At 42.2% G+C, this 25,020-nt stretch overlaps 2 protein-coding genes across 7 annotated transcripts in view; both read right to left on the bottom strand.

Moving 5' to 3' along the window:
* The window catches only part of VEGFD (vascular endothelial growth factor D), a 38,120-nt gene extending 28,331 nt beyond the window's left edge, over positions 1–9,789 (bottom strand). For both annotated transcript variants that reach the window (XM_081809138.1, XM_081809139.1), the window contains exon 1: positions 8,956–9,789. In XM_081809138.1, the coding sequence (XP_081665264.1) occupies positions 8,956–9,045 (90 nt within the window). In that variant the 5' untranslated portion in view covers positions 9,046–9,789. The remainder of the gene's footprint in view (positions 1–8,955) is intronic.
* A 121-nt stretch (positions 9,790–9,910) lies between these two features.
* The window catches only part of PIR (pirin), a 102,035-nt gene continuing 86,925 nt past the window's right edge, over positions 9,911–25,020 (bottom strand). For 3 of the 5 annotated variants that reach the window (XM_081809144.1, XM_081809146.1, XM_081809143.1), the window contains 3 exons: positions 21,913–21,995; positions 15,358–15,424; positions 9,911–10,208 (listed from right to left, as the gene is read on the bottom strand). In XM_081809144.1, the coding sequence (XP_081665270.1) occupies positions 10,096–10,208; positions 15,358–15,424; positions 21,913–21,995 (263 nt within the window). In that variant the 3' untranslated portion in view covers positions 9,911–10,095. Of the gene's footprint in view, positions 10,209–12,397; positions 12,606–15,357; positions 15,425–21,912; positions 21,996–25,020 lie in introns of those variants that run through there. The other 2 variants (XR_014141394.1, XM_081809145.1) reach the window with 2 other exon arrangements.

The raw sequence follows: 25,020 nt of genomic DNA, 5'->3' as shown, positions 1-25,020 counted from the left end.
TTCTTGGGGGTTGGGGGGGGACTGGTCCTGTGCTGCAGTTCAGAGGTCTGTGTCTTCTGGCCCCTCGTCTCCCTCAGTAACCAGAGGTGAGTCTGACAAGAGCAAGACGGCGCAACCTCAATCACAGTAAATAACAATTGAAAAGAGAAAAACTTTTCCAGGGTAAAGCAAGGACAAGCTTTTTCGTCTTCTTTTTTAACATTTCTTGGAAGTGTTTTCAGATGAAAGGCCGATTTCAAAGTAATCTGCTCAGGCTTTACCTATATCTTTATAGATGGGTGAAGAAACAAACAACCCACTTCTTAAACCTTTGTGTTCTGTTATTGGGGTCTGGCCTTACCTAGAGATAGATGGTACCTAATGGAACAGGGTGCACCAACTGAGGGCAGGGAGGAGAATACAGGCTTGCTAGTAATTACTGCTGGAGTTGCTCAGAGGGAGCCGAGGGCCTGGGTCCTGCTTCTCTGAAATCCAGGAACCTGGCCATCTGGGGGCCTCCTGCTCTTGGTGGCTCTTTGACTTATGTAGTTCTGTATTGAAATGTATATACATGAGAAACCTAGGGTGTTCAATTAAACTTGACTAAGGAAAGGAATCGCAAACACAGGGAAATTGTGTGTGTGTGTTTGCATGTACTCACAAGCACGCACACGCGTGCATGTATTTCTGTGTGTGTGCATAGGTGTCTGGGTATTTTAGGGGGATACTGGAGGACTAAGATGCCTGGGACCTCCACATCGTCCAGTTTGATGAATGCTGTGGGTGGTTTTCTCCCCCGCCAAGTGGGGAGATTTGGGGAGATGTCTATGCCCCCCTTTACATTTTTTTAAGTCTAAATATTAAAAAAAATTTTTATTAAATTCAATTTAGTTAACATCCCCCTTTACATATTTTATTTTTATTTTTAAGTAGGCTCCACGCCCAGCATGGAGCCCAATGTGGGGCTTGAACTCATGACCCTGAGATCAAGACCTAAGCTGAGATCAAGAGTTGGACACTTAACCGACGGAGCCACCCAGGCACCACCCCCTTTACGTGTTTTAAATCCAGGCTCTACTCAAATGCCTCTGCTCCCATCTGATGTATCTGTGCTTAGGAAATGTGGGGTAGATGAATGTGGGATGGACTTGAGTGGCAAGACTCAAAAGGGTGCTCTGAATAACCCCAAGAGTATGTATTCCTGAGGTCTGTTACAGTTTCTTTATCATTGATCTCAAAGATCAAGGGCCCAATGTGTAAGGAAACAACTCAAAGCCTTCATGGTGATTAGGTTATTGTTAAAAACAACTTCACAGCTGTGCCCCAAAAGGGAGAAGTATTTAAGCCCTATTGATGTTGGGCCATGTGACTTGCTTTGACCAGTGGGACATTACAAGAGATGACACAGAGTACTGAAATGTACTCACGAGTGTACACTTCTATATTTCTGCCATCACAAGTACCTGCCCCTGCTAGCCCACTGATCCAAGGAGGATGAGAGACATGTGGGGCAGACCCACACTCAACCGATGGCTTGAGCCTTGATCCTGACTCCCAGCTGACCCAGAGCAACACAAGTGAGAATAGATTTTTGAAGCCACTGAAGTTTGGACTGGTTTGTTACACAGCGTTATTGTGGCACAGTTAACTGCTACAGCCCTATTTCAGCCTAAGCGTACCACAATCTGTTGGATGGGCAGAGAATCTTTATGTAAAACTTCATGTCTTTTTGGCAAGGCACCCCACTATACTGCTGGCAGTCAGCCCAGTGTGTCCCACTTTTCCCTTCTTCTAAAGACGCAATGGTCTCACATCAACATCCAGGGCTCTCCTTCTCTTCCTTGCCAATATTCTCTGCACCATCGAAGATGCCCCATGATCCCCAGTCTTGCTGTGAGGGTATAGTTATGAACCAAGCACACCACCGCAAAGTCTGCATTTACTTCTTCATCCCACTCTTCTTTTTGAGGAATCTTTTTAAGATTTTATTTATTTATTTGAGAGAGAGAATGAGAGACAGAGAGCATGAGAAGGGGGAGGGTCAGAGGGAGAAGCAGACTCCCCGCTGAGCAGGGAGCCTGATGTGGGACTCGATCCCAGGACTCCATGATCATGACCTGAGCTGAAGGCAGTCGCCTAACCAACTGAGCCACCCAGGCACCCCTTTTTGAGGAATCTTAACTTAGGATGAATTCAGGGCATTCACCCAGTCAAAATTACACCCTTCCTAACTCTCTGCAGAATGGAACCGTAAGCAGCAACAAAATATCCCGCAAATGTCATTATCTCTCTCCAGAAACAATTTTAGCCAAACCTAGATTTCAGAAAAGCAACACTTTTCTCAAACATGTGAGTGTTATAATTATTTAGGTAACAATGAACAACAACCAAAAAAAGACTCCTAAAAATTTACATTATTACCTAAAGTTCCAGGCCTTAAAATTATCCTTCCCACAGGCCAAACTGAACTCCTCGGTTGTTGGTAAGACATGAAAATAACTAAGACATCTTTATTTCATAAAAATATCATTTCCACTCATGTGCCTGGCACATCATAGACATTCCACAAATACTTACTGAACTGAATGTACAGCTGTTCTTTTTCCAGGGAAAAGGAGCCTACTCTTGAACAGGAGAAGTAAACTTAAGTGTCTTCCTTCAGCGACTCTACCCCAGTATCCAACCATGGTTGTTCCCCATCTCAAAGACATGTTCAAAAATATTTAGAAGCAATCAGAGTTGTGTTAGTCATTAATACCGTTCACCAAATATTTCCAGCTTTTTATCTTCTGAGTACATGGAAGGACTGCACTTTCTGGCCCCTTGTGGTTCGATGGAGCAATGGGTCAAGGGGCTGTGACCAGAAGTGACATGTGTCACTTCCGGGCCAGAACATTTAATTGCCAAGGCAAGACTCTCCAGGGCTCTCCTGCCCTCTGTCACAGTGATTAATGACATTCAAGATGTGGAGGCTCAGCCAGTTTCATCCTGAACTAACCAGGATGGTCCTTTGGTATGAGCAATAAATAAACCTGTTTCTGAGTTGCCACGATCTGGGGGGTGCTTATCGTTGCAGCAAATCCTGGCCTATGCTGACTGCTAAAGTATCCAACCAGAGTACTTTGCCATAATCTACCACATCCCCACAAATCACCAATCACCAGATGAAAACATGGACAGCACTTCTCAGGGATCGCCAAGGTGAAGGAAATCATCACGATGTCCGTGTTTTATCCAGAGCTGCCGTGTGGCCCAATGCTGTTCTGCCTGTCTCTCTTTCTGTGACCACTAGGCTAGAATATGGGCAAAGGGGACTTCCTTCTGTAACTGGCTCCTAGCAGTGAACACCTTACGGGAGGGCTTGTGGCTAAAAGGACACTGCAGGGTTCTTTGATAACGCCATGTGAACCCTCTCTAATCCCCAGAGGCAAACCGCACAGGGTGAATCTACTGCCTTATCAAAAATGCTTCCAAATGTAAACAATTGAAATCAGACAAGCCATGGTGAGAGTAGATGTTGGAGATTATTTAATGCAGCAGTTTATAAGCTGGGTATCTCAAAATCCCAGAGGCCTTGTCCATCAGTCAGTCCACACACACTTCTTGTAGTATCTACTCTCTCACGGGCTTTGTAGTAGGTGACTGAGATGCCGAAGCACGTAATGCAGAGTTCCCATGCTCAGGGCACCCTGCAGGTGGTAAGGACACGTCGCAGGTGCACTGGACTGGCTGCCGTTGGGGCAGAGGGACTCCGGCTAGGGCCGGAGCAGGGGTGCATGCCCAACGCCAAGGAGCATAAGCAACTTCTGACGGAACTCTGGCTGGGGCCGGAGCAGGGGTGCATGCCCGACGCCAAGGAGCATAAGCACCTTCTTAAAACGAAGGAGGAGAGAAAAAAAAAAAAAGAGACAAGTTCCTGTTCTTAAAAAGCTTTCCTTCTAGTGGAGGATGACAAAGCACTAAACTTATACCAAATTAAAAATTTCAAGTACCGATACATACAATGCAGAAGATAAAAATCATGTAATGATATAGATCAGGGTTGGCAAACTATGATCCGCGGGCCCAATCCAGCCTACAGCCGATTTTACTATGGCCCATGAGCTAAGAATGATTTTTTTGTAATTTTAAGTGGTTGAAACAAATGAAGAGAAGATGAGGATTATTTCACAATGCATGAAAATGATACGCAATTCAAATTTCAGTACCCATAAAGTTTTATTGGAACACAGCCACACCCTATATGATCCGCCCTGGCTACTTTGCCAACCTCAACCACTGTGGCTCTGGTGCCCCCTCCCTCCCTATTCCAGCTTCACTGGCCCCCTGGCTACGACCCAAACCCCCAAGCCACCTCCCTGCCCTCCCCATGGCCAGTGCACAATGGTTGCCGCGGCCCCCCTCACTTCCTTCAGGGCTCTGCACAAGTGAAATCAAATACGAGAAGTCTCCCCCACCCATCACTCTGTGTCTCCCCCTCCTGCCTGATCTTCTCCATGGCACGACCCCTGACAGGTTATAGATTTGCTACTGCCTGCCTCTCCCCGCCATTGGAATGTAAGTTCCAGGAGAGTCGAACACAGTCTCCCCCTCCTGTCTGATCTTCTCCATGACATCGTAGGCACTCAACAACTGAGTGAATGAACTGTCGAACACAGTTAAGTTCTAACGCGAGGCAAGGGAGATCTTTTACCAACTGGGACCTTATGATCGGTCAAATCTTTCACGATGCAGGGAGGCCTCAGTGTGTCTTTGCTTTATAATGTCCTAGTATCTTGCTAGAGATTATAAGAATTTGTGCCAAGAGAGAAAAAACTGGACTTTGCATGGAAGCCACCTAAGAAGAAAGGTCTCCTTGCCTCTCATCTCAGTGACATTCCCAATTATGTATAGTTCCCCACCCTCTCTGCTAATCTCGAGTGGTAGGAAAGAGTTAAGTTTAGAAATGCGCTCAGAAACAAGGTTACTGTCATGTGTGTCCTTATTTCTCTAGGACCTCCAGCCACTTGTGGTAGTGATAAATGTACCCAGGAGTTCCAGATCTTACATCAGGCTCTACACGGAAGGGTTCATGTGTCCAAATACTGTATTTTCATCCCATAAACTACGTTTTATAAGCTGCTCCCAAAAGGGGTTCCATAATGGAACTCGTTCAACATTTAGCCTTACTGGTATTTTTTTCCTAGTGCTCGTAGGGGCCTACAATAAAGGTTTATCCACAAGTCCAAATCAGGATTTTTAAATTAAAAAATAAGTCATACAAGGAAGATGTAAGATACGGTGGGTTCTATTGTATCCTGAATACCAATAACATGCTATGGTGATATAAAAGCTTCAACCACCAGTTAAAAGTGACTGACTAGCATAGAACAGATCTGTGTATAGAAGCATGTAATTCAACACAGTTAGCTACAGGCTCATAAATGAAGAAGTTAATAGAAAACATTTCAAATGTCTTTTGTGCCAAGGACTGTGCCTGATTGAAAAGTGAACAAGAACTCATTGGGCCATGTGACCAGCAACAGAGTCAATGGACTTCTCCGGTGAATGACTTAGGAAGTGAAAAGAGGGAGGGGAAAAGAGGGTCTGCTTCCTGGAGTGAAATAAGCAAGGTGCCCTCAGTTCTTGTTATTCAATTCACTCTAGAGTCGATTTCAGGAGAAGGCACGTGACACCAAGCCTATGAAGTCCTGTCGGCCACAGGACTTCTCATGAAAGTTCAGACGTTCCAGTGGGTCTTGGTATCACATACAGTTTGAATGGCTCCAACACCCACCAACATTCATCCACCAGTGAAGAAAGAGGGGGCTAGGAGGTAGTGTGGAGGAGAAGGAAACCAATTTTGCCAGGAAAGAGTGGGGGAAGCCTACCATAACCTGCAGTTATTCCTTCATCACTCTAGTGGTATGTTTGCATCAGTGACTTTGAAAAGATTTATGGAGGCTGGCTTCATAGGAGTGCTCAAGGAGATGCCAGGATTCCCGATGACAAGAACTGCTTATCAAATAAACCAGAAATAGTGCTGGCCAGACAGTCAGTGTGAACGACTGGACAGTGAAATTATAGGTAATTATGACCGAATGCCCAGAATGTGAACACTGTGGTACTCAGGGCTGTCACATACAGATGTGAGTCTATGTAAAGCTTCCTAGAGTTGGGCAGTGCACATCCTGTGCAACTATATAGGACTACCCCAACTGTAGAAAAAAATCTGGAGAAAACAGACACCAATAAATCCCACATCTAGATGGTTAATCTGATTATATCAGTGAGCCAAGATCAGGCACTGGGTTAACCCTGTTTCTAGAAGAAAATGTGTTCTGCTTAGATTGAGAAACTCAGCAGCTGAACAGTATATACAGATTTGCGTTGAGATTTTCAAACAGAATTATCTCAGTTCACAAAGTCCATGCACTGCTGACCCCAAACAGCTCTCCTAAATACAAGTAGCAAGACTAATGAAATTAGGATGCCTCACACTCCAGTGGCATTAAGTGCAATCGTCTGGGGTATCAGTAGCTGGATACATGGTTGTTGCAGGAAAAATATTCACAGACTCGTATAATTAGGGTAGAGGCAATGCTAGTCTAACCTGAAGACAAGGACAATGTTCAAGGACAGAAAGTGAGGACTGTAAGGGAAGGGCAACCTAGGGAACAGAATTGGCATTGCCATCCATTTAGGAACAGAGGGGGCTAGAAGACAGGAGGAGGGTGGAGAGAAGAACACGTTCATGGACCTACTACTAAGGAAGAACTTGAAAATGTCTAATAATAAATGGAACATTTTTATCTCCCAGAGCAAAAAAATAAATTCATATCCCAGTGTTTATTACCATCTCGAATACACTTCCATACTAAATTTTCATTTAAACAAGAACATTAAGAAGCATATTTCTTCTTAGATTTTCTCTTAAGAAAAAGGGGCTAAAGGAAAAGTCCAATAACCAATATGGTGCAGCTCCTTATCCCTCACACTACCCAGTCACATCTATGCCAAAACTTCTGCTTACTCCAGGCACCCCCGCCCTTCACATCGGAAACATTTAATTTAGCTAGGGGTTGGGTAGACAGAAGCGCAATATATGGAGCTTCATTTTTTTTTTTTTTTAAGATTATTTATTTATTTATTTGACAGAGAGAGACATAGCGAGAGCAGGAACACAAGCAGGGGGAGTGGGAGAGGGAGAAGCAGGCTTCCCGCCGAGCAGGGAGCCCGATGCGGGGCTCGATCCCAGGACCCTGGGATCATGACCTGAGCCGAAGGCAGACACTTAACGACTGAGCCACCCAGGCGCCCTGGAGCTTCATTTTTTAAAGGAAACTCAGACATATATGAAAAAATCGCTAATAGTATATTACTAAGCATATAATGCTGCATCTTCCATGTGTAAGGACATGTCTTCTGTCACATACAAATTCAAACTCTTTCTTCCACCGCCCCACGAAATAAGTTCACGTGTGATCAGTACATCTGAAACACTTAAAACCTCACCATGCCTAGGACACCTAAAGAATTCTTGGTGTCTGAGCTCTTTAAAAGAGCGGAAGAACCTCAAGCATATTACTTCTTTCCAACAATTCAAAATCTCCTCTTGTGCTGTCCAGTGCAGTAACGTTCAAAGTCAAATGGAAACATTTTTTTAAATCCATGCGTAACACTGGAGAGGAAAAAAGAAAAAAAAAGCTTCCATGAACCCAGCACATCTAAAGGATTCCTGAGTTTCGTGGACTTCAAAAAAGCTGAACAGCCTGAGAAGTCTTATTTGCTTCGAACAAGTCCAATTTCTTCCCCTGTCACCTAGGCTCAACAGTGGATTCCTCTCTGCCTACCATCTGGCATTGAGATGCAGCCCGCACGCCGGTGGCAATGAGGGGGAGCCGAACAGCAGCTGTGGGTTCTCCGGAGTGCATGTGGAATTTGGGAAGCTAGATTTTCCTTTTTTCTTTTCTTTTCTTTTTTTTTTTTAGAAAGACTTGAGTAGACTGCCAGACAAGGTGGCTGTCCCCCAGCACAGCGTTCAACCTTCACAGACAAACTGTGTGTCTGTTTAGGCACCCTATGTACATCTGTACTCCACATGGAATGAGAGGAAGACTTGTTCACCCCAAGGACCAATCTTCTCCTGTTGGGGGCGATATCACCCCTGCTGAAAATGTGTGTCCTAACAACAGCTACAAAACCTCAAGTTCACATCTGACTGCTCGTGGCCAGAAATTCCTTAATCAGTAACAATTCAGCACCGCTTCTGTCAAAACAATTAAATCCAAATCATTTTCAAACTAAAGAGCTGAAGAAAACAGTATAATCTACAAAATACATGAAACTGGGCAAAATATTGCTCGCCAAGTAACATCCCAGTTAATTCTTTTGCATTACTCTCAACTCATCCGGCTCTGAGGCTTGCCCATAGAACCAAGGATTCAATTACTGTTGAATTTTACACATTTCAAAAAGCCAAAACCCAAACGACTTCCAAGAAGACATTTTTCTAGATGGTAGCTATGGGTATTTTAGAAAACCAGAGAGAAACTATCTGGAGAAAGTATTGCAGTTTGCGATTTACAAAAGAAATGAAACTAAACTAACGTTTGCTGCTTACAAACAATGTGAATAAATGGCCCACACAGTTATCCGTGTCACAAAAACAAATCAGTGTTTCATTAGAAAATCACTGTGCCATCTGCATATCTAATTAAGGAGAAACTTAGCCATCTGAAAAGTGCCCAGAGGGCTCATTCATGTTCTATTACATCTCCAAACAACAACAACAACAAAAAACCAGCATTTTCAAACACGCATGGCAAGAATCTTAGTAAGCCTAAGAACCAGAATACTCATTAACCAACGCAAGATATATCCTGTCCACTACTGGGAGTGTCTTATATTGTCTGGAAAATGGGGGGCAAAGAAAGAAAGTCCTCTGTATAAGCCAATAAGAAAACTCTGCATCACACTAAAAATTAAGCCACCTACCTTCACTGGTCCATGTTCATAACTGGAGCCCTGCACCAACTGCAGATAAGACATCATGAAAACATTCAGCATGGCCCATTGTCTGTACATTTTGAGTATTTTAATATCCACTGGTTTACCAAGCAGTTGGCATCAGGCAGCGAGAGCAAACTGTTTCAAAAGGCATTCTCCAGAAGGAAAGTTCGAAACCCCAAGACTTCACATGGAAAAAAACAAATAATCAGTTGTGATCAAAATCCAATGAAATGACTTCAATTAGTCAAGGAACGTTTTTGCTCAATCTTATGCGGGGAGAGAGATAAAAAAAAAAAATTTAAATGCTCTCATGCTCCAAAAATAATCAGGAGGTGGACATGACTTGCACTTGACATGAAAAAGCACTCGAAATTCACTTCACGTCCAGCAAATTAAAAAAAAAAAAAAAAAAAACAATCCTTCCACCCTATGCCCCAGGTTCTAGTTGCTCTGTGAGGAGGTGATGTGGCCACCAATGTCAGCAGCCACAGAAGGCTGGAACCCAATTCTGGATTCAAACTTTTCTCGCAACCCTCATGGAAGGTTGCGGAAGCATGTGTCTTAAATCTGACAGCGATTTTGGCAGAAAATGCAGGGAAGTCTTGGCTGTAATCCTGTCGCGTCCCTACCAATAGCAGGGCCGGTTTAAAAACTGACTCAAACCCTCAGGACTGCTGTTACTTTAACGCACATAACCCGTAATGTGAAACCCCAGCACACAGGCATGAATGTTGTATGGAAACTGCATTGCCCGGGAAGGGACCTCAGACGCTCGCACATCGACTGCCAGGGACACGCAGAAAGCAATCAGATATGCTTACAAAACTCACCCGTGCGCAAAAATCACAAAACATTCATACACACATGAAAAGGGAAACATACACAAAATGATTTGTTTAAACAGAAACTTAGTAACTTAGATCAAAATGAAGAACACTGATTTTTAAAGAAGCAACAATTAGGTTTATTTGCATGGACCAGGAAATATCTCGTGTGCATTGCTATAAAAACCGTGTTATCACTCTAGAAGCATCGGCTCAGTCAGCTTTGGAAACTCAATGTGCTGAATGGATGGATGCCTGGCAAAATTCTAGAAAGCACGGAGACCTGGTCTGGTGCTCTTCACTAGTTTCCAATCTTTGATTTCCAGGTTTGGGCTCTTTCAAACCCATTTTTCGCATTTCTGAAATCAAGAATGGCCTGAGAAATCTCCTCATTGGTGTTCATCACAAATGGACCTAGGGCAGAAAGAGACATTCTGAAAGTTCTGGGTGATGATAATATTTTCTTCTATTACTAAAAACGATATATATTTCTGGAGTTCTTAATCGGAAACCAATCCAGGCATATCTGAGTAGTAAAAGGTGATTTTCGCAGCGTCCAATCCCTAAGGACTATAATACAAGTTTCTTGACTAGTATTGTGTAGAATTATAAAGGCCAAACTTCAGATAAACAAATCACATAAACAACTGCATCCCACTCAAGTCACTGTTGCAAGTTGTCATCAGCAATGGTAATCTCTTCATTCGAAATATTCTTGGGCTTGGTTCCATTAAAACAATTTTTATAGTTGTGAGTTTTTTCTTCCTTTTTTTTTTTTTTTACTGAGGGGTAATTGACATACAACATTATGTTGTATTTTCCGGTGGAGTTTCAGGTGGACAACACAATGATTCAATATTTGTATATATTGTGGAATGATCAGCACAGTAAATCTGGTTAACATCTGTCACCACACACAGAATTGTTTTTTCTCATGGTAGGAACTTTTAAGATTTCCTGTGTTTGTTAGTTTGATAGCAACAGCTGAGGTCAAGAACTGAACTGATCTGATGCAAAGAACTGGCAAATGTCACAGTTTTGGTGTCTACACAGTATACAAAGCTGTGCCCTTATATGAGGGGTTTGAGTCACTCTTGAAAATTAGCAGCAACTCATTGGCAATAAACAGGAGATTACAAACATTTTGAGTCAAGAAACCATCACATTTTGGTTTCTCTACCAGTTGGCAAACTTTTTCTGTAAAGGGCCAGATAGTATGTATTTTAGATTTTGTGGGTCAAACAGTGTCTGTCTCCACTACTCAACTCTTCTGTTGACATAAGAGTAGACATAGACTATATGAAAGTGAATAGGGATGGCTGTGTTCCAATAAAACTTTATTTACAAAAACATGCAGTGGGCAGATTTGGCCCACGGGTCACAGCCTATTGGCGCCTTTGTCTAATTCCTACATTTGAACTCGGGTTTTGCTCAAAGTGGACGAATTGAGGATGGGGGCACAGTGCTAGAAGGAGAGACTGAAGGGGGGAAGAATGGCCATGCAGGAAGAGGCCAGACCCCTGTGGGCTTTGGATGTGGTCTGTGGGAAGAAGTTCGGGCATAATTCTGCAGGCGATCAAGAGTCACTGAAGGGTTCAGCAGACAGTAATGTGATCTGATCTGCAGTTTTTAAAGACTTTGGCACCAGGATAGAGAAGGTATCTGGCCTGTGAGGCTGAGTTGATGGTAGAATTTTTTTTTTTTTAAAGATTTTATTTTATTTATTTGACAGAGAGAGAGACAGCGAGAGAGGGAACACAAGCAGGGGGAGAGGGAGAGGGAGAAGCAGGCTTCCCGCGGAGCAGGGAGCCCGACGCGGGGCTCGATCCCAGAACCCCAGGATCATGACCTGAGCCGAAGGCAGACGCCCAACGACTGAGCCACCCAGGCGCCCCGATGGTAGAATTGTTAAGGGCAGCTGAGATACCAGACACAGGAGGCTGTGGGTAGAACAAGGAGTCCAGCTCTGGATATTCTGACATGAAGGAAGTGGAGACAAGAGAACAGCTTCCTGGCAGAGGTGCTTGGTGTGTTGCTAGAAACATGGATCTGGGGCTCATGAAATAAATTTCATCTGGAGATAGAGACCTGAACTATATCAGGTAGGAAAGAATGACAGAGCTCTCATATACAAAATCAATCCAAGAGGACACCTTGGAGAAGTCAACTTTTTCTTTTTAAATTTATTTATTTGACAGAGAGATAGAGAGAGAGCACAAGTAGAGTGGCAGGCAGAGGTAGAGGGAGAAGCAGGATCCCTGCTGAGCAGGGAGCCCGATGCGGGGTTCGATCCCAGGACCCTGGGATCATGACCTGAGCCAAAAGCAGACGCTTAACCGACTGAGCCACCCAGGTGCCCTGAGAAGTCAACTTTTAAAGGACACATAGAAGAAAGGGAAATGGAACTCAAAATGAGAGCAGATCCTGGGCCAAGGACCAATTTCTTGCACGTCATAATACCACTACAGTCTGGATTTGTGGAGCACCTCTCCCATCCCCTGATTATTTTTCTGAAAAAAATGGTATACTTCTGGGCTTCCATTTTGACACTTTTCTACAGTATGATGCTCTGCTTCTCAATTTATAATGTGCATGTGAATCACCTGGGAATCTTATTAAAATGTATATTCTGTTTCAGGAGGTCTAGAGTGGAGTCTGAAACCCTGCATTTCTCACTATTCTTCAGTGATGCAGATACTGCTGGTCCGTGGGCCACACTTTGAGAAACAAGGGAAGCACTGGAAGCTTGGAGCCTTCAAAAGCCGAGCTGAGGAAGCTTGTCTCCTCGAATCCTTAAGAGGAAGAAGAAAACTAAAACCAGAAAGCATGTTTTTGTTTTTCTTTTCCTTTTGTTCTTTTTTTGCATACTATATCACTAAATTTACTGTTTTTTGAAATCGAGGCATAATTGACACACATTGTATTAGTCTCAAGATGTACAACATAATGATTTGATATTTGTACATACTGTGAAATGATCACCACAGTAAGTCTAGTTAATATTCATCACCACACAAAGTTACAGATTTTTTTTTTCTTGTGATGAGAACTTTTTTGGGGGGTGGGGAGAGAACGGAGGAGGGCAGGGGCAGAGGGGGAGAGAGAATCTTAAGCAGGTTTCACATCCAGTGCAGAGCCCAACACAGGGCTGAATCTCATGACCCTGAGATCATGACCTGAGCCAAAACCAAGAGTCAGACGCTTAACTGACTGAGCCACCCAGGCGCCTCAGTCTGGTGATGAGAACTTTTAAGATCTATTCCCTTAGCAACTTCCAAATATGCACTACAGTATTATTAATTGTAGTCGCCATGCTGCACATTACATCCCCCAGAAAGCATGTTTTTTAATCGATCAACTGTAAGGATTATAAACAAGAAAATTATTTGATAGTCATCAATAATCTCGTAAATACTCTTTCAAACTACAGCTTTCGTCTTTTCTCTACTTAAACCTTTATATTCCCTCCTGAGTAATAAAAATGGTGTGAGTTCAAGCTCTCATTATGTAGAACCCTGGTATAGTGGAGAGCACAAAGCATGGGGTCAGAAGACTAGGGTTCGAATCCCAGCTCCACTACTAATCATCACTTCCCAACAGAGAAGCCAGAGGGCAGAGTGAGGGTCAACCCAACACGGTAAGAAGCAGAAGGGCAGGGTGGTTGGAAATCAGACAGCCCAACTGTGAATCCAGCTATGTGGCAGTAGACAAGCCAATGAACCTCTGTACCTCCACTTCCTCATCTGTAAAATGGGGATGAGGGTACCAACCTCATAAGGTTGTCCTGAAGACTAAATGAATTAATAGATGGAAAGCACTTTGACCCATCATAGTCAATGATAAATACTACCCAAGTATCTGTTACGTAAATAAATAAAATATATTGATTTCATTTTCCTCCTTTGTAAAAAGGGACATGACTACATCGATGCTAAAGACGTTTCCTATTCCAACATTCTGTGACATTCCATGCTTAATCTGTAGACACATCATTAAGGACACTCCCTGATAAGAAAAAACAATGGCTAGTTCATTAAATTGGTACTGGTTCCCAAACAGCCAAGAGATGGTTGTGGCTGTCTTTAAACACACACAGGTAAAAGAAAAACTTTCTGGGGTTTAAAAAGTAAAAATAAACAAACAAAAAACCCCACAATAAACAAACCAAACAAAATGCTTTGCCTCTCATTAACAGATGTCAAGGCACTTATCTATCTTGTCTGGTTAATCTGAGTTTGGTCTCCTGCTCCTCCACCATCTTGCTCCTCCCTTCTTAATCTGAGTTTGAATGTGCAGGCTTATGCAGTGTTCCCAAGATCCAAGCCTCTGAGAGAGGATTCCCCTAACACGAACGGAGGCGGGGCCCCCAGCAAACCTACCCCTTCGGTCTGTCACCTCATTTGGTCGGACTCTCATTTCTCATCATTGGTGCAGAGGCAATTATTAAACTCAAAAGACTTACATCCCACACGTCCTTTTCCCACCTAAATTCTAGCCACTATGAATAAATATTATGACCCTTCTCAATCTGTCTTCAGGCTTCTTCCAGAAGAACAAATGATTTCAGTGCTCTTCAATCAAGATAAAAGGAAACTAGAACCATGCACCTTTGGAGTGGAAACTGAAGCATGCAAAATGGAGGCCAACCACTGTTGGCTAGGTGGAGTATAATTTAATGTTTTCCCCTCAAGTTATTAATAGAACAAAAACAATGTTTTTTAAATAATCAGTTGTTCTTGAAATGTATTATCAGCTGGGCTTTTTTCCCTGAAATCATTGTGTATACCTGGGAATTCACGCAAGGCAAGGTAATACGATGGGATTTTAAGGCACGCTAAATTTCATAATTAGATAAGTAGACATGTTTTATAGGCAGTTATCTAAATAAGTTGACAAAAAAAATTTCTTAATAAAAATGAATATTAAGTTGGATTCTAGGTGCTTTTAGATGTTCCTCATTTAATAAAACAACAATATTATGAGGAAGTCAAGACAAAGTGAAGTGACTGGTTACTTATTCCAGGAGTTTCTGCCTCCAACTAAAGTCCTATTTCTACTATACCACAGTTCCCTCTATTCATTTTTGTTTTTTAAACAAAGAAGGAGTGACTCAAATATTTTAGAAACTGCCACAACAGATATTCTTAAGAGGTACCTATTTTTCACTAAAAATACAATGGATTACAAACAGTATTGAAATCACTGTTGTTTTTAGTAAAGATAAAAATGATATTCCAGCAGCAGGCCACAAAATCTTTCTGTAAGTTGAAGTTCCCTATGACACAATGCAAAACACTACTTCTGTTTCCCTACCGTTCTAAGCTCAATGTCCTACACGTGATAGGTATTCAAGAACTGTTCCTTTAAAAGAAGGAGAGAATGAATATGGAAATAAATACCATGTATATATTTTCCTCCGATGATGGAACAATGAAACAAAATCTTCGAATTTGTAGGTAAGGAGGACAAAAATCCAGCTATTCTTCCCCATAATACTATACATGTATACTAGTTTCCAAGAAAAAGAAATCAACCAGGAAAACTGCCATCGTTTGGGGCTTACCATGTTGGACAACTGGTTCTCTTAATGGCTCCCCAGCAATTAGGACGAAGTGGCTTCTCTCAGGATCCTAAAGTGAAGGAAGAAAACATCAAACAATAAACATGCTTTTTTTTTTTGAAGATTTTATTTACTTATTTGAGAGAGCATAAGCAGGGGGAAGGGCAGAGGGAGAGGGAGAAGCAGGCTCCCTGCTGAGCAGGGAGCCCAAACATGGGGCTCGATCCCAGGACCCCAGGATCATGACCTGAGCCGAAGGCAGACACTTAACTGACTGAGCCACCCAGGCAGCACCCTAAACATGCTTATTTCTGAATGTCAAATCAGGAATAATTTGAAACTGACATGCTGGCCAGAAGGATGATGTTCCTAATTCTGAATATAAATTCCAGAAGTATTTTCTGTGTAACACTCAATATGGAAACATTTATTCCTTAAGATGACTGGTCTTCTCAATCAGCACTCAAGAGTACGTCCAGACCGCCAAAAGATTAACCTTCTCAGATAAAGGAGGAGAATGCAAATGAAAAGATTTTCTTTAACCGGAAACACCCTTAAGACAAACCATGGGATTTGCTCATCGTATTACAGGGTTTATAATCTCCCATTAACAATTTTTAAAAGGGAACATTATCTATGCAAATCCAAAAGTAAGGTTTGATTACTTTTGACATTTTTTGCTATTAATGTAAAATATGACCCAGAAATGTTGCACTAAATGGAACCTTCTAAAAACATCCAGGTGACATCTGCTCAGATAAATTTCTCTCCAAACGGGTCCTATTATATTAAAGTCTCTAAAAGTTTGTCTTTAGAATTAAGATTCGATTTTTTCCCCCAAACTGGAAGTATGAATTACAATGTCCAGTGCCAGTGTGGATGCAGGGAAAAAGACACGTTTATAGATCATTTGGGAGATTTTAAGCTGCTACAGGAATCCTTCCAGAGAACACTGACAGTATGACTCCGAACCCCCACCTCACTTGTGAGAAACAGTAACTGTTGTAAGCCACTAGGGTTTAGGGTGATTTGTTAATCACTAAGAGAGAACTGAACGTTCTTTGGAGGCATCTTTTAGGTCTATCTAATTTAGAATAAAATAATAAATAAAGCAATAATGATGAGGAGCTTTAGAACAAAGCCTTCAAAAATTGTTTAAAACTTCACCCTATTCTAATAATATAGCATATTTCTTTTTTAAATTTTTTTCTTTTTTAAAAAAGATTTATTGTTATTAGAGAGAGGCAGCGTACACAGGAGGAGGGACAGAGAGAGGAGAGAGAGAATCTCAAGCAGACTCCCTGCTGAGGGCAGAGCCCTCCCACAACCCTGAGATCATTACCTGAGCCGAAATTGAGAGTTGGACACTCAACCCACTGAGCCACCCAGGCGCCCCTAATATAGCATTACTTCTAAATATGTGGTAAGATAATTATACTACATCATATTATATTTATATACTTCTAATACAAAGCTTATTAAGTAGAAATCATTATAATGTTACTAGTACCAGAAGACTTATCTAGATTCAACAAAAATAAATAATTTTTTAGACTTCCATGTAGTTAAAAAAAAATTCGTATTGTACAGGACTGAAATTGATTTCTCCTTCTGCCTCCAACTTTAAAGTATTAAAAGGCAAGCTGGGGTAGAACGGTTTCTGCAAAAGTCGTAACTTACCCCCTACAGTCCCAGGGTTGGTGCCATTTAGCACAGCCACCCAGCGGGTGCACTAATCAGTTCTTCGTGTTTAAAAAACATCTCTGTTTAACCATTTCCAGGCTCTATTTATTTATACATCATCACCTTACCTATCCATAATCCAACCTGCTGTCACAGTATGCTAACATGAACTCACCTGAAAATCAAAAAGCCTAAAAAGGCTTCTGGTAGTTCACATTTTAAAAAGAGATGTCATAAACTCCGTATACTAAAGATTAGCGCTTTAAACTAAGTGCAGACACTCAGTCCCTACTTATTCTTGCTTTAGACATCATGCTAACAATTAGGCTTTGTGGTTTTCAGATCTATGAGGGATTCAGAGCTGGAAGACAGAAAAGTAACTACTATAGAGCAATATAAGAAAATAGCTTAAGATCAATGATGGAAATGAAAAAAAAGACTATGTAAAACAGGCACAGAAGCTTAAAAATTAGTCTAGGACCACTTAGTGAAGCCAACAGGCTCTACAGACATCATCATACATTATAGCTCAGGACAATAATTAATACACATGCTGATGATCCAAGGTTATGAACAAGTTAAATTGTGTATAATATACACTAAGCCCACAGGAAAGGGTGGGGTTTCTATCGGAAATGATGTCTTTTTTTTCCAACATCACGTTTAAATGACTAAAAATTCAACTTAAAAAATGCAGTTATCAAGAAAGCTTTATTCCCGAACGACTATGGAGTGGTGAAATTTAAGTGTGAATCAAAAGACATGTAAAAGAAAAGTATTTTAGAAAAATAGTTCTGATCATTGGTACTATATCATATATAATTTAATGTGAATGAAGATGTCATTGCATAATGATTTGAGGTGCTTTTTCAGAGACACGCTTGAGTTTTAGGGTCAGCAGGCGGAGAAAGGGTTGGGGGTTACGGGAGAAGGGGCGAGGAATGGCCGACCTCCTTGGGTCATGGATGTGCCAACTCCTCAGAATGTAAATTTCTTCAAAAAAAAAAAGTTTTTATTTTTAAATAATCTCTGTACCCAACATGGGTCTCAAACTTACAACCCCAAGGTCAAGAGTCACACACTCTACCCACTGAGTCAGCCAGGTGTCCCAAGAATGTAAGTTTCTTAATTCAGAAGATGCACCTTTTGTGAATGACAAAGTATCTTCCAGTTTACACATTTAGGAATGATGATCAAGCTTAAAAATAAGAGTTTTGCTTCTTTTGATATTACTTAGATCAAATGATGACTTTCCATTTATAATTTGGACAGTATAATAAAGGGACACTTACATTTGATGGGAAATGAAAAATGATTTCACTGCTGGGTGTTGAGGAGGTCAGGAGTTTGGATTCCCATTTCAGAAACCTGAATGATGGTCCACACTTCCTTTAATGACCTTTCCACTAAATTAACCTCTCAGTAGCCCCTTCTCCTCTACCCCAAACCAGATGTTTGATGTCCTTTTCTTGTTTCTTAAATGTATCTTTTTTTCTTTTCCTATCTAGCCTTCTTTGGTGAAAGCTAATCATCTTTCTGTACTTTAGTAGAGTGCTGATGTGCTTAAAAGTCCCAACTGCTGTTACCTTGAAAAGTCCTCATCTACGGTGTCCTTGTGTATAATGTCAAATGATGAAAATCATGCACAAGGAAAGAGAATGAAGAGCTGTTTCAGACATGAGTCCCTGTGAGGATCTCAGTAAATACCTTTTAGGGCTTGATGAAAAGACCCCATACAAAGGCAACGGGAGCCCACTTACTGCTTCATGTATAGTTACCCCACCTGAAGATCATGATCACTTCCAGCCCAGACCATGTCTTTGACTTCAGTGAACCTTCTCAGAGTTCTTAGTTCAGAGTTAGGCCCTTCTGGGTTTACTGAATAATTTCCTCTTACAAATTGCTCTTGTTATCCCGTAAATATTATTGCCAAGATAGGTCCTGAGTTCCACTGATACCAACAATAAATGATCAATACCCAGGTGAAGGCCCTATGATTCACTGAAAGTGTTGATAACTTCTCCACTGTTAGTATGGACTCACAGTCTGATTGATTCTGAAGCTTGAGATGGCAGTAGGACTCTGTGAATGAGTTAAGGGGCATGCTTTTGGTTTAAGGACACCTTTCACAGTGATACATTACCGCAAAACAATTACCAGGAAGAAACCGAACTTTAGCTTGACTTAATTGTATGCACTTGTTCTTACTGGATTTCACTGTTGACACTTCTTAGGCCAATTTAAAGATAAAACAATGAACTGTTACCAGTTTTTAAAAATTAATGGTTATGAATTTTTACCCATAAATAAGCAAAAAAGTTGTCTCTAGCTTTAATAGGGTGTTTTGTTTTATTTCTGTCTTTTGATCTGTATTTGAATCAAAAGGTTAATCTGTATTCATTTACTGAGTTCCCCATGAATGGTGGCAGTTAAGAGTATCGTGACTCTCAAATATTGTTTTGGGGGCAGCCAATGAAGAATTGATTGTCTACCTTGACAAACTACAAGTGAATCTGCTGATGCGTGAGGCTTAAGACTTTCTCAATAGGACATGTCTCTCAAGGTGACATCTAGCCTTTCATATCAAACCAATGTGCTCCTGATCAGGGAGCCATCCTGGCACCCAGAGCACCAACTGTGGGCCAAAGCAGCACAGGGAGCCTTACTCCCTGAAACAGAGGCTGTTTCAGGGTCATCAGTACAGTCCAGGATTAAATGCCCAGTGCAGCATGGGGTTGATCCCAATCTCTAAGAACTATGAATAAGTTAAGACTATTTTGAAGCCACTGTTGGGAGTTAGGGCTTCCTCCAAAAAGTCAACGGTCTGGCTTAAAGACTCTGAAATCTGGCATAAACCAGGCCCCCTGCAGTTGCTACCTGCCATGGAAGACTTCAGAGTAATAGTCACAGAGGACAACCCACCCTCTGCAAGAAGACAGGGGTCCCTGAAGCCGAAAATGTGCTGACTCTAAGACAAGTCAAATGCTAAGATGGAGCAGGAAACCTGGGGACAGACGTGATCCACATCAACCCTTCAGTGCCCCCCTCTCCTGCCCCAGAGGCTTGGCCACTCTAGAGGAAACCACACATACCACTGGTTAACCAGGTAGCCAGGCATGACTGTGGAAGACTCAGAAGTAAGGAGTACTGAAAGGGCTAGACGGAAGCCAGGGAGTATACCAAATCCTTATTCTTGACCACAACTCAGTGCAAACGGGATTAGGGGGAGCATTAGGAAGTCACATCTTCCTTCTTTAATCCTCAAGCTCAGTTCCCAGTGCAGATAACCCTGACCTGGGGCCATGGAGTGAATCAGGACACTTTAGAGGCTTTTTCTAGCTCTAGAAACTGTTATGTGCCCTGAATCTTCGGGCCTAAAGTATGAATCCTCATTAGGTAACATGTATCTGACATGACTATCTATTAAATTAGGCGTTCAGAATAGTGAACTTTCTAAGCTACCTAGATACCTTCACTATTCCTTCTCTGTTGTAATCTACAGGGATTTGGGGCTACCCACAGACATAAGCATGACACACCCATTGAAATGCTAGTTTTCTAAAAATTTTTTTTTCATAGAAATCATTCTCATGCCTTGCTGCTCCAGCTGTGCTCGTACACAGCATTAATGACAGAAGTGTCCACAACAGAACGGTGCCTTTGGAGCCAGTGAACTGACATTTTCGCCAACTCCTGGCTCTCCCAGCTGCCTCCTGTCTTTCTGGCTCTCCTCGGCAACTTTCTGGTGGTTCATTCCAGCTTCTGAGTCCTTCTCATTTGCAATGTGCCCTCTGCTAGATTACAGGAAGAACGGAGGTGTCAAGTTAAATCGGATAATGTTACAAACAAATCTGCTATCAGGAGGTTCTGGCCTATGTGTAGCTTCCATGCTTCTTTCCTGCACAGGGTCGGCACAAAGGAAACTGTCATTTCCGTAGGTCAAAAGTAGCAATTTCAAACAGTTCAACCTAATAAGAGAGGGCACGGACCCCGAGATCTGCATTTTCTCTGGTGCCCCGGAGGATTTTCTTCTACTTAATTCCTAGTTCATGGTGGTGCCATGGATGACTAAAGCAGCAGTAGGTGAGCTGCCAGAAAAGTGGGCTAGGATGTAGTAATACTTCAAATCCACTGCATTCTACAACCCCAGGGGCAGAGCGCCACACGGCAATCAGCCTGCCTCTCCACCAGTCACCTACACACTGAAGTAGTTTTCATCCCTACTTTGAAAAATTCAGCTTGTCAGAGGCTTTTGCACAATTGTCTCTTCAATCCTCTTTATGAAAACGACACAAAGCCATCAGATTGGCTTAGCAGGCTCACAAGAGAGTAAGAGAATCACCCAAGGGAATGAAAGAGAGCCAGGGAAGAAACTAGGCAAGGGGACTCCTAAAATCTCAGAAACTCTACCTAAGAAGCAGGGGTTCAACACAAGAGGGACTACGAAATGCATCATATGCTCCTCTCGGTTCGAAATGGGGCTGACCTGCAAAGGGCTCTCTGTGAGTAAGCATGGAGATCTATATTTATACTCCCAGAGGGCGGATCCATTTTCACTTAGTCTAAAAATAAAATAAATCAAGTGTCTAAAGAAAGAAAATTATGAGACAAGGAAGACATGTTGCCTCCAGATTCAAATGTCTAGGGGTAAACAACAGAGACTTCAGGTGAGTCCAGAAGATGAGCAATGGGTATAGAGAAAACCTTAAAACAAACCAATAGAAATAAAGAGGTTAATGAAAGGGAATAATAAACATGGGGTATAGTTTCTTTGCCTAAGAAAGAGAGAAAAATTTCCAGCTGCACTGGAGATTTAGGCATTTACCTGTAAACTAGTAGAAAGTGCAATTTAAGAAAATTAACGATTTTTAATACCTTGTTCTCCACCTGGACACTGTCACCTTCCCCCAGCACTGCTGTGTGATGAGGTTCTATTTTTTGTTGTGCATCATCAGGCCCTGTAAAAAAGATGACCCATGAAATCGAACGTTCTTTATAGTACATTTATCACATGGTTACAAATGTGGTTAACTCCATAGCACTGTAATATTCATTTTAACTTCAGACATAAGAGACTTAGGAATCTCCTTAAATCTCTTGGTTGATTATATCTGCAAGTATTAAAGTCTGAAACTGGCTGGCTTCCAATGTAGAAAAAAACAGGGAGATGAATCCTGCATCATGTTTCCACTTATACTTTTGATAGCAGGTCTAACAGTTCAATTAATAAGCAAAGTCTTCAGGATTACATGCTAATAAGAATGCTTCCTTGAGCAAATTATACATACCTCATAAGAATTAAGCATACTTAGGAAAATTAGTAAATGCCATCATTAATTCCTGCCAACAAGTATTTATGGAGCACCCATAAGTGCTTAGTACTATGAGAAAATACAAAGAAGAGCAAAGCCAATTCCTGTTGTTGTTTTTTTTAAGTAGGCTCCATGCCCAACGTGAGCTCAAACTCATGACCCTGAGAAGCAAGAGTTGCAAGCTCTACCGACTGAGCCAGCCAGGCACCCCTCAGATTCCTTTTAAACAAATAACTCAAATCTCATTGGGAGGAGCTAAATATATTTTCATTAAAGAATCAGAGAGTAATTCCCTTGAAAAATAAGTAAGTGGGATAGCTAGTGAACTACGAACAAGGCTCTGTGCTAAATGCTGTGTGTGTTGGGGGGGGGTGTTTTCAGGATGGCTACGGTTCTATCCCTTCTATAATGAGACTGACAGATGAAATACAGATGAAATTGTGTCTTAGTGCAACAATAAAATAATGAGCAAAGTTCAATGAGAGAACGGAAGTGTAGGTGCTAACTCAGGTCTAGGGGCCCTAAGGATTTGTTGTGGAGCAGCTGACTTGAATAGAGCTCTGCAGGATTACAGAGACCTACACTGGGAAAAGCTAGGAGAAAGGGCATTCTAGACAAGACAATAGCCTGTGCAAAGGTAAGGTGTGGGGAACACGCAGGGCGTCTCTAGGGGAAGGGTGATCCTTCTACCACTGCTGCAACGTTTCTCTGGGAAGAATGATGGAAATGTAGACTGGCTTCAGATCAAGATAAGATTTGGAAGCCGTGCTTATCCATATAAAGTGGGGGGCCTCTGAGGAGAGAGTGGGGTGTGAAATGGTCAGATCTATGTCTTGAAGACATAACTCTGGGAGCAGAGTGTAGAATAGAATGAGGGGGCAAGACTGAAGTTAGGATGACCTGTTAGGTGTTTAATATCACAGTCTCAGTGAAAATGAACTACAGTCTGGCAGCACCTGGCTGGCTCAGTCGGTTAAGCAACTGACTTTGGCTCAGGTTCAGACTTCAGGGTCCTGGGATCCAGTCCCACATTGGGCTCCATGCTCAGTGGGGAGTCTGCTTGTCCTTTTCCCTCACCCTCTGCCCCCCTCTAGTACGCACACATGTGCTCTCTACTCTCCCTCAAATGGATAAATAAAATCGAATTACAATCTGAACTGAGAGAGTGGGACGGATTTTAGAGGTGGGGTTAAGAAAGAATGTAAAGGACTTGGCAACAGTGGGAGAGAGGAGTCCAATAGGATCCTCACTAGGAACAGAATAATATAGTGACCTGAAGATGACAGCAGTGGTTCTGCACGAGGGTAGGGAATGGAGAAGCCACGGTGGGCTGGAATAGCCACAGGAGCCTGGAGACAGGAGGTGGGGTTTGGGCTGGTTCTTTCAGTTGGGTAAAAAACCAAGACATGCAAATGGACAACAGAGAAAAGACTGCAAGCAGGGAGAAAAGCCCACAGAGACATCTAGGAGGGATACACCTTCACGACATTTGGGGATATAAATATGGGCATCCCCCTGACACGTTAAAGCTGACTAATCAATTAGGGGGTGCTTATTTAAATGAAAATAATAGCTTGAGGAATTATTATATAAACAGACACCTAATTTGTGAATTTTGTGACTACTGGAGTCCAAACAAAGCTATTTTTCTTTCTAGAGAAATCCTCCCTTGTAAACTCCACTTGGGAGATAACCTGTGTGAAGCAACAAGGCTCACTGTGATGCTTACAAATGTGAAATAGGATTCTAACCGAGTGGGAGTTCTTAACCTAGTCAGTGCAGCCCCTGGACCCATGGATAGAACTCAGAGCAATCACTGGATGGCAGATAAACCACATCTTTCTTTTCACGAACACCTAGCTGAGATGTGGCCTTTCCTTTGGTCATGAATGTAGCCAACAACCACACTGTAGTATTCGCTGGGCCGCCGACTCCATCTCCAGTAGAAATCACAGATATTTTCCTCTCCCATTACAGTGCCGTGGCCATCCCAAAACACACTTCATGTGAATCACTACTGAGAATGTAGAGTAGAGCTGCTTGCTTCTCCCTCTGCCTGCCGCTCCCCACAGCTTGCGCTCGTTCTCTCTGACAAATAAATAAATGAAATCTAAGAAAATAAAAAATAAAATAAAACTGGCTTTCAGGTTGGAGCGGGAGAACGAACCCGATCTGAAGCATGCTCATTTCCGTGGCATAAAGGCTCCCACTGTGGTCAATTTCAAGCTACTGATGTGAGGTGTGAGGTCAGGGAAGAGGTGCTCGATGGGCCCCTGCGAACTTGTAACAGCCAGCCCAGCGCACCACTAAAGGTCCCTTCTCCATCGAAGATTTAGGTCAACAGGTGTCATGGAAGTGAACGATAGGCCTCCTCAGGCTTTCTACTCATGCATGGATTTGGCAATAAAACCGAGAGGTCTGGGAGTCTAAGAATAACCACGTTTAGAACTGGGTAATATCTTTAACTGTGAGATGAAGAAGCATTTTATTATGGGTGCTTTACTGAGATTCCCTGGGAGCAATGGGCCATGTCTTTTTATCTTCAACTCATTCATACGCAACGCCCATATATGTTACCCACAAGGTCTACTCCTGGCCCCTCATTTTATGATGTAGCATGTTCCACAATACATAAACCCCAACAACTTATACAGCCCCTCCCCTGTCTTTA

This window comes from Leptonychotes weddellii, chromosome X, assembly GCF_054177405.1.
Source record: "Leptonychotes weddellii isolate Sample4059 chromosome X, ASM5417740v2, whole genome shotgun sequence".
Taxonomy (NCBI): domain Eukaryota; kingdom Metazoa; phylum Chordata; class Mammalia; order Carnivora; family Phocidae; genus Leptonychotes; species Leptonychotes weddellii.
This window is presented reverse-complemented; position numbering and strand designations above follow the sequence as displayed.